At 30.4% G+C, this 10,072-nt stretch overlaps 1 protein-coding gene across 1 annotated transcript; it reads right to left on the reverse strand.

Annotated features, from left to right (window-relative positions):
• Positions 1-1,524: 1,524 nt before the first annotated feature.
• Positions 1,525-2,535, reverse strand: LOC145040613 (uncharacterized). The gene is made up of 3 exons (XM_078988521.1): positions 2,267-2,535; positions 1,928-2,154; positions 1,525-1,826 (listed from the first exon to the last, which is right to left on the reverse strand). The coding sequence occupies exons 1-3, from the start codon at positions 2,533-2,535 to the stop codon at positions 1,525-1,527; spliced, it is 798 nt and encodes a 265-aa protein (XP_078844647.1).
• Positions 2,536-10,072: the final 7,537 nt, after the last annotated feature.

A 10,072-nucleotide genomic window follows, 5' to 3' on the forward strand; every position in this document is an offset into this window, starting at 1 on the left:
TGTAAAGAACTGTTGTAATGCCTATAATGTGCTGTTTATAGTTTTTGTCTGTATCGATGTGGACATCCCGAGTTTTGTAATGAAATGAAAAATACATTTCTTTAAGAAATGCTTTAATAAATTTTTATTATATTTTTTTTGGGACAAACTCCTGATATTTTTATTGGAGAGATTACTCTGATTTTATTTTAAAAGCATAAACTAAATCGGTATTTTCTGACTAAGAAATTGGGGATGTCATATATATATATATATATATATATATAAGAATAATTTATTATTTCTTTTTTTCATGTGGCAGATGTCCTAATTAATGTATATTTTATTCTCCTTTTGTAATATGTTATCATATTAAACCTTTTAGTTAATACATGCTACTTGTTAACTTATTGATTCTCCATTTAAAATTTTTTTACTCTAAGTATATTAAATTAATAACATTAGAATAAAAACTAAAATAAAATCAATACAAATTATAAGATGCTATAATTTTATGTATTTATTTAAATTAATGATTATAGTTTTATATAACTAAAAAAATATATTTTTAATTAATAATTTATTTAAAATAATTGATTAATAATTTTAAAATAACTTATGATTACGGTAATTGAATGCACCTCACTCACAATCATACGTGTTGATTGATCCTTACGCCTCTCCATCCCATCTCTCCCCTACTTGGTGGGACCAAGTTTATCTCTCGTAATCCAGCTAAGGCCGACAATTCAAAATGAAATTCATTCAAATCAAGATAACCCAAATCCTAAACATTGTTGCTCCTAATTCGTCTCTCTATCCCTTTCAAAATCTTGTGAAACCCTAAGACCATTAGGTGTGTGCAACTAGATGTAACACCAATTTGGTGCAACATCACATGCTACAACATCAATGGTGTTATGACACCAAGTGGGGAAATGGTCACCATGTTGTATCTTGTTATCACACAAACTTTTTTCCATTTTATAATTTACTTTTTTATTTATTTTTCGATTTTTTTTTAATTTAGACTAATATTTTTTAAGTATAACATAATAAATAAAGCATAATGTTTAAAAATTATAAATAACATATAATAATTTTTAAAGAATAAAGTTAACATAGAAATTAAATTACACATAACATCCAAATTCAAAAAAAAATAAAAATAAATAATATCCAAATTAAAAAAAAATAATAATACAACACTATTCGTTATCGTTATTGTTACCATATAAGATATAATATGCCAAGTCTTCTCGAAGTTGTCTGTGTTTATTTGCGTCCTGAATGTCAACAACACGATGCAAATACTTTGTTGTTCCTGGTTGAAACTGAACGTGTTTGGGTTCCGTTGGGATATAGTGTGCAATATTTCACAATTTATCTTCTACTACCATGTTATGCATTATGATACATGCATACATGATATATCGTAGAGTTTCTAAATCCAATGTCCGTGTTGCATGTTCGACTATATGCCATTTCGCCTTCAACATTCCAAAAGCACGTTTCACATCCTTACATGATCCTTATTGTCTTCTTTTAAAAAAATTGTCTCGTTTTCCAACCGGGTGGCGGAATGCCTTCACGAATGTGGAATACTGCGGATATGTTCCATCTGTAACCATATTTGTATTCGTTTCCATTCACCGTGAAAAGAGCATCCGGGGCCTTTCCATTTAAAAGATCATCGAATATTGACGACTGATTAAGAACGTTGACGTCATTGTTGGAACTCGCAACCACAAAAAATGCATGCCAAATCCATAAATCTTGAGAAGCAACAGTCTCTAAAACCAACGAAGGTGATCCATGATGACCACTTGCATATTGCCCTTTCCATGCTACCAGAAAATTTTTCCATTTCCAGTGTGTGCAATCAATGCTTCCGATCATTCCGGGAAACCCATGGCGTTCTTTATGCGCCGCATACAATTTTGCAAACCATGCAACGAAGGTTTCCCCAAATACACGTCTCCAAAAGTTTCAACAGCACCCCTTGACAATGTATACAAACTCTCTCTTGCGGTTCTTTCGGACATTCTCATATAGTCGTCCATGGTGTCGGGTGACTCCCCCATAGCCATCAAACAAATGGCCGCAACACATTTCTGCAACGTTGTAAACTCTCGTCTACCTTTAGCATCATATCTTAATTGAACATTTTCGTACCTAAACATAAATTAAATACAATTTAAAAATATATTGCATGTGTTGTAAAATTAAAGAAACATGTAGTACATTTTTATTTATTTTGTATAAAAATATAGTAAACAAACGATACCAACTTTCCAAGGCGTTGTCGATTCGTAAGAACACATCCCTACTCAAACGAAATCTTCTTTTGAAGTCCTTCGCCCTGTATACACAATTATCCGCAAAGTAATCGCGATATAGATGCTCGTGTCTTTCCTCGCGATTTCTGTTTAACATTGCACATCTCGTTAGCAGATGGGTTGGGTCAGGTTGTAGCAGGTCGTTAGTGTAATAATGATACAACATCTTGAAGAATATATCATCATCGGAATTATTGGGCAAGTCGAAAGGATCCATAATTTTTTTTGAAGATAATTGAGGTTATATAGAGAGAAAAAGAGAAGGTATGTGTAAAAAATTGTTTAGATAATAGGTATTTATATAGGAAAAAAATAAATAATTTTAAATTTTTTCCAAGTTTTTCTCGTTTTACCAGGTGATAACGGCCACGAAATCCACCGCGACGAGCTGCAACGAGGGGGGGGGGGGGCGGTGTTCCCCTCGTTATGACCGCGTTTCAGACTTCCACATCAGCCTCGTCTCTTCTCATTGAGGCCCATACCGGGTACTCTAAATTTTCATAGACTGCATTACTTCATCTTCCGACCTTTTCTTTGTCTGATACTCCCAAAACATGCATGTTAGATTTCCACTCGATACGACTGTCTCTATTTCTCATATTTCTCACTTTCCACCGTGATTTTTCTGTATTTTTTCATTTTCAAAATTTATGTGTATAACATACTTACGTATAGCTTTGTGTAGCCCCCCCCCCCCCCCCCCCCCCCGCGAAGTGATTTCCTTCTTTGTGTCTTTGCAGATTACACATAGCACCTATGGAATAGGTGAAGAGCTTGGAAAAATCAAGGTATTGTATTTAAATTTTGTAAATTTAATTTTTTTTATGTTGAATCTGATTTTGGTTTCATTAAAATTTGTTAAATCATGTTTTTATTAGTTTAATAGTCCTTTGGTGAATAGGGGTTTAAACCATCAAAATAGATTCAGGTGAAACCTAGCGATCTAAGCATTGTTGTCATCCTTGGTTCACTACCAACATCACCTGATTACATTCGACTCTGTGAAAACCTAATGACCTAACAATCTATGCACCGATGATTAACCTAACACCTGATGTTGATTCCTCGAAGATTCGAAGGCAGATCCATTAGAGGCAAGTAGGTTTCTTTAATTGGTTTTGATTTCGAGTTTCACTTACAACCGATTCTTGATTAAACTAAAAAAACACCAGGTGGGTTTATCTGAATCTGTGTTATAAGGTCGGACAGGGTTCGGTTTTTCTTTAGGATTAGGTTTGATCTGGTAACATGTATGTCCTCTTCTTTCTTCATTATTTTTGTTTCTGGGTGTTATGATTTACAATAATGAAATCAGTAGTGTAACATTTTTTTCATGTAGGATAAAATGGCCTAAAGAAACAAGACCCGCACCCCCATCACAACTTCTTAGGGTTTTGCACAAACCAAATTCCTCTTTCTCTACCACTATAAAACGCCAAATGCAACCCTCGAGACCATCCAGGTCTATCTCTATCGGAACCTTCTCTTTCTTTTATTGTACGTGTTTAACTCTGTGTTTGTGTTTAATTGTGTGTGTGTGTTCTAACAAATTGTTTATATGTGTTTTAATGTGTGTGTGTGCAGATTTCAGTATTTCGTAATCTATTCATCAAATTGTGTGTTTATCTGAGTGTTGACTAAACTTCATTGAGCCACTTAGACCATAAGGTGTGGGCAACTAGATGTAACACCATTTTGGTGCCACATCATCAATGGTGTTATAACACCAAGTGGGGAAATGGGCAATATGTTGTATCTTGTTATGACACCAACTTTTTTTTTTCCATTTTATAATTTTTTTTTTATTTATTTTTATTTTTTAAAAATTTGGACAAATATTTTTTAAATATAAATAATAAATAAAGCATAATGTTTAAAAATTATAAATAACAATTAAAAATTTTTAAAGATTAAAATTAACATAAAGACTAAATTACACATAATATCCAAAAACAAAAAAAGAAATAACATCCAAATTAAAAAAAAAAAATACAACGCTATTCGTTAGCGTTATTGTTACCATAGAAGATATAATCCGCCAAGTCCTCTCGAAGTTTTCTATGTTTATTTGCATCCTGAATGTCAACAATGTGATGCAAATAATCTGCTGTTCCTGGTTGAAACTGAACGTGTCTGGGCTCCGTTGGGATATAGTGTGAAATATTCCGCCCTTTATCTTCTACTACCATGTTATGCATTATGATACATGCATACATGATATATCGTAGAGTTTCTAAATCCAATGGTCGTGTTCCATGTTCGACTATATACCACTTCGCCTTCAGCACTCCAAACGCTATTCGTTAGCGTTATTGTTACCATAGAAGATATAATCCGCCAAGTCCTCTCGAAGTTTTCTATGTTTATTTGTGTCCTAAATGTCAACAATGCGATGCAAATAATCTGCTGTTCCTGGTTGAAACTGAACGTGTCTGGGCTCCGTTGGGATATAGTGTGAAATATTCCGCCCTTTATCTTCTACTACCATGTTATGCATTATGATACATGCATACATGATATATCGTAGAGTTTCTAAATCCAATGGCCGTGTTGCATGTTCGACTATATACCACTTCGCCTTCAGCACTCCAAAAGCACGTTCCACATCCTTACATGCTCATTCTTGTCTTCTCTTAAAAAATTTGTCTCGTTCTTCAACCGGTGGCGGAATGCCTTCACGAATGTGGAATATTGAGGATATATTCAATGTGTAAGGTAATACCCATATTTGTATTCGTTTCCATTCACCGTGAAAGGAGCATCCGAGGCTTTTCCATTCAAAAGATCGTCGAATATTGGTGACTGATCAAGAACGTTGACGTCGTTGTTGGAACTCGCAACCCCAAAAAATACATGCCAACTCTATAAATCTTGAGAAGCGACAGCCTCTAACACCAAGGAAGGTGATCCGTGATGACCACTTGCATATTGCCCTTTCCATGCTACCGAACAATTTTTCCATTTCCAGTGTGTGCAATCAATGCTTCCGGTCATTCTGGGAAACCCATGACATTCTTCATGCGCCGCATACAATTCTTGTAAATCATGCAATGAAGGTTTCCGCAAATACACGTCTCCAAAAGTTTCAGCAACACCCCTTGACAATGTATACAAACTCTCTCTTGCGGTTCTTTCGGACATTCTCATATAGTCGTCAATGGTGTCGGGTGACTCCCCCATAGCCATTAAACGAATGGCCGCAACACATTTCTGCAACGTTGTAAACTCTCGTCTACCTGTAGCATCATATCTTAATTGAAAATTTTCGTACCTAAACATAAATTAAATACAATTTAAAAATATATTGCATATGTTGTAAAATTAAAGAAACATGTAGTACATTTTTATTTATTTTGTATAAAAATATAGTAAACAAACGATACCGGCTTTCCAAGGCGTTGGCGATTTGTAAGAACACATCCCTACTCAAACGAAATCTTCTTTTGAAGTCCTCCGCCCCGTATACACAATTATCCGCAAAGTAATCGCGATATAGATGTTCATCGCACATCATGTTAGTAGTGAGGCTGGGTCTGGTTGTAGCAGGTCGGTAGTGTAATAATGATACATCATCCTAAAGAAAATATCGTCATCTGAATCATCGGACGAGTCGAAAGGATCCATATATTTTTTTGGAGATAATTGAAAGTATGTAGAGAGGAAAAGAGAAAGTGTGTGAAATTTTTTATAAAATGGTAGGTATTTATAGGGTAAATTGTTTTTTTTTAATAATTTTTTTTTTCAAACTGTTGCAATTAAAAGGTTTCAAACGGTAAGAATTCATTCGTTTCATCCGGTCGTGACGCCAACGAGATCCACCATCGACGAGTTGCAATGAGCAGGGGGGAGGTGTTCCCCCTGTTAAGCCCCCGTCGCCAAGCACCATGTAAGCAGCGTTACATCTCGTTTGGCCCATACCGATTGCTCTTAGCAATTTACATTTTTTGTACTCAATGAATTTTAATGGACGAGCGACGCGGGTAATCTGGAACGAACAACCATTGTTCATGATACTTTTATAGTTCTGACTTGTTTGATGTTTCTTTTTAGTGTGAAATGTGTAGCATGGAATAACTCATATAATTATGTTGAAGCAGACATTATATTTAGGAGGCGTTTGGATAGAAAAAAAAGAAGTGTTTATTGTTTATTCCCACAATAAGTTAATTTGAGTGTTTTGATAAAATCGAGCTTATTAAGCTAAATAAGCTAATTTTAATAAGCATCCCTCTCCATGTTTATTGCTTATTGTTTATTGCGTATTCCCACCACAAATAAACTATAAGCAATAAGGTAAAAAGGTAATCCAAACACCACCCTCTTAGTTTGATGTTTCTCTTCGTTATACTGTATATGGAAAAGATGGAGTTAAGGGTAAACATTTTGTTGAATATTTTAGTAAATTGTAACTTGCATTCCTAATGTTTGTTGACATAAATTAGGATTAAAGAATTATACAAGTTAAATAGTTAATAAAACATTAGCTTTTAATATAGTTCATAAATAGCGTTTTTAATATTCTATTCGAATAGCTTTTAATGTGTATCTCTTCATCAACAAGGTTATATTCTATGGCATGTAATTTTGTAATTGTTAATTTTATAGCATATAATTTCGTAGCAACAAAAAAAATGGAAACGAAGGAAATCGGGTTCCTGATATTTGAATCGTTATTTTACTAGCTCCAAAAATTTATGACAACTTTTTATGAATTTTTGTAAGTAGAAAGGATGTTAGTTTATCTAAATACATCAACAACGAAATAAATCATTAACAATTGCAACATGGAAGAATAATCTTCATTTCAATTTTGAGCTCTTTTATGATATCGTGTTTGGTAAGTTAAAAAATAACTTTTAAGTTAGCGTATAAGCTAACTTTTTGAAAAGCTACTTAGATTAGCTTTTTAGGAGCTTTTTTAAAATTTTCCAAATACACCCCTTAATTAATTATAGAAACAATACTCCTACATGTCATTTTATGTAATTTTATATATTTCAGCTACTTTTACTAAACGTTATTCTTTATCAGCTAGTTTTTTATTTAACAGCTAGTTTTTCATCTATAAGCTACCTTTTCAGTTAACAGCTAGTTTTTCAGTTAGTACGTCAAACATAGCTTAAATGATTAAAATGAAAACTCGTAGATGATATTAAATTTTATCATCCTCCTAAGATAAAATATATATATATATATATATATATATATATATATATATATATATATATATATATATATATATATATATATATATATATATATATATATATATATATATATATATATATAGTTTCCTTTAACCGTTCACAGAATATGAAACGTAACTAAACCAAAACAAAAAAAAGTCAATTTTTTTTTTAACTCGAAACAATATATTTTTATTTATAATCCAAAAGAAAACACATTTTTATCATCAACTCAAAACAACATAAATCTTACATTAAATAAAAAACACATACTTTTATTTTTAACATATAATAAGGACATATTCGCGAAACTAATTCACCTAAAACAATAACTTACTTTTATTTTTAAATCAAAACAAAAACATAGTTTGATATTTTCCAAAAAAAAATACCACAAATTTATACTAATAACTACCGAGAAACTATTTATGGAAACTAAATTATTTTTGGAAAAGAATTATTTGCCGTACCTACATTGCACAGATACCCCACTAGGTGTCACCATATTAGGTCTTCATAATTAATGCATATTTTATTTTTCTTTTGTATGTGTCATCTATTATGTCTATTAATTAATGAATGTCATTTGTCAACCTATTGATTATTTATTTTAAATTTTAAAATTTCAACTCTAACTACATTAAATAATAATATTAGAATAAAAATAAAAATTAAATTAATACATATTATAAAGTTATAATTTTACATATTTATTTAAATCAATGATTATAATTTTATATAACTAAAAAATCTCTTAATTAATAATTTATTTAAAATAAATGATTAATAATTTTGAGTTTTTTTTACTATTAAAGTTTAATTAATTTTGTAAATGCGGTTTCCACGGGTTATAAACTAATATATATATATATATATATATATATATATATATATATATATATATATATATATATATATATATATATGTTCAGGTTCATTCGAGACCATTCTAATTTTGTGAGACCGTGAGACCAAATCTAAAAATAATTTTAAAATGCAAAATAAATGGAAAAATCCAAAAATTGTTTTTTTAAATATTATTTTTGAAACTTGATTTAACTAAAAAAAATAAATAAAAATAAAAAAAATTTAAAAAATCTCGTTTTTTTTAAATACGTGAAATATTCTAATAGAATATTACACTGATATATTCTAAAAAATAATTTTAAAATGCAAAATAAATGGAAAAATCTAAAAATTCGTTTTTTAAATATTATTTTCGGAACTTGAATTAATTAAAATAAATAAATAAAAAATATAAAAAAAATCTCGTTTTTTTTAAGTACGTGAAATATTTTAATAGAATATTACACTGTAGATATTTTAAAAAATAATTTTAAAATGCAAAATAAATGGAAAAATCCAAAAAAATCTTTTTTTAAATTTTATTTTCGGAACTTGAATTAACTAAAAAAAATAAAAATAAAATAAAAAATATGTCTAACGGTCTCACAAAATTACGCAGTCATATATATATATATATATATATATATATATATATATATATATATATATATATATATATATATATATATATATTTTCCGTTCATGTGAGGAGTCTAACCGCATGGTGATTTTTTCATCTGGGGTGGTTTTTCCACGACCACCGTACAAATACGTCAACCCCTCGCAGCATCCAGAGATGTATAGCTTTGGTTTTACAAAAAAAAAAGTATAAATTTATGTTTTTTTTAAATGGGGTACCCATCCAACACCAGAATATTTGTCAATTATATTTGTGAAAAGAACCCAATTAGCCAAGTTGTAGAACAGCATAAACACGATCCATTGCCATATTTGGTGGATTGTATGACACTTGTGGACCATTCTAAATAAGGATATTAAAAGTCAAACATATGTTGCAAATAAGTTTTACAATTTTACTGATTTATCTCGAAAAGAATAGGCATATTGTAAATTCCTGTAGATTTTTTTGAAATGATTAAGTATTCAAGAATCTTGAAATACTACAAAAGCAAATATTGGTTTTAAAACTTTGTCTAAAGAAACATAGGAGGTTTCATACATTTTGAAGACAACTATTTTTAAATAATCTCAAACAACCGATTAAACATCAAAGTCTAGAAAAGATATGACATTGGATTGTTCTAATATGTTAAAAAATTATAGTGTAAAAATTAAGGAAAATATCTATAAAAACCGTCAGAGTAAATAAATTTTTTTAACTCGTAGCTTGTTGCCCGTTTGTCATCTCACACGTTGTACGATGATAATTAAAAGATTGAGCATTCATAGTATTTTAATGAATTGATGATATAAAAGAACTCAATATTGTTAGTAAATATCATTTTTTTAAACTCTTCTAAGCTATTACTTTTTGTGATAGTCATATTAATCTTCTTTAAAAAAAATTGCATGGTTTGAATAGATTGTGGTAGTATTGACATGTGATACCGACTTCTACTGTTAGAGGATAGTGTGAGAGTTCACATGAAAAACCCGATCCGTTCAAGATCGTATATATTTTCTAGAGAAAAAAAAATTTTTATTTGACATATTCAAGATCATTGCATGTATCACTATCATGTGTGATATTTGTTAAAGATA

Source organism: Lactuca saligna, chromosome 4 (genome assembly GCF_052625555.1).
Source record: "Lactuca saligna cultivar CGN05327 chromosome 4, ASM5262555v1, whole genome shotgun sequence".
Taxonomy (NCBI): Eukaryota; Viridiplantae; Streptophyta; class Magnoliopsida; order Asterales; family Asteraceae; genus Lactuca; species Lactuca saligna.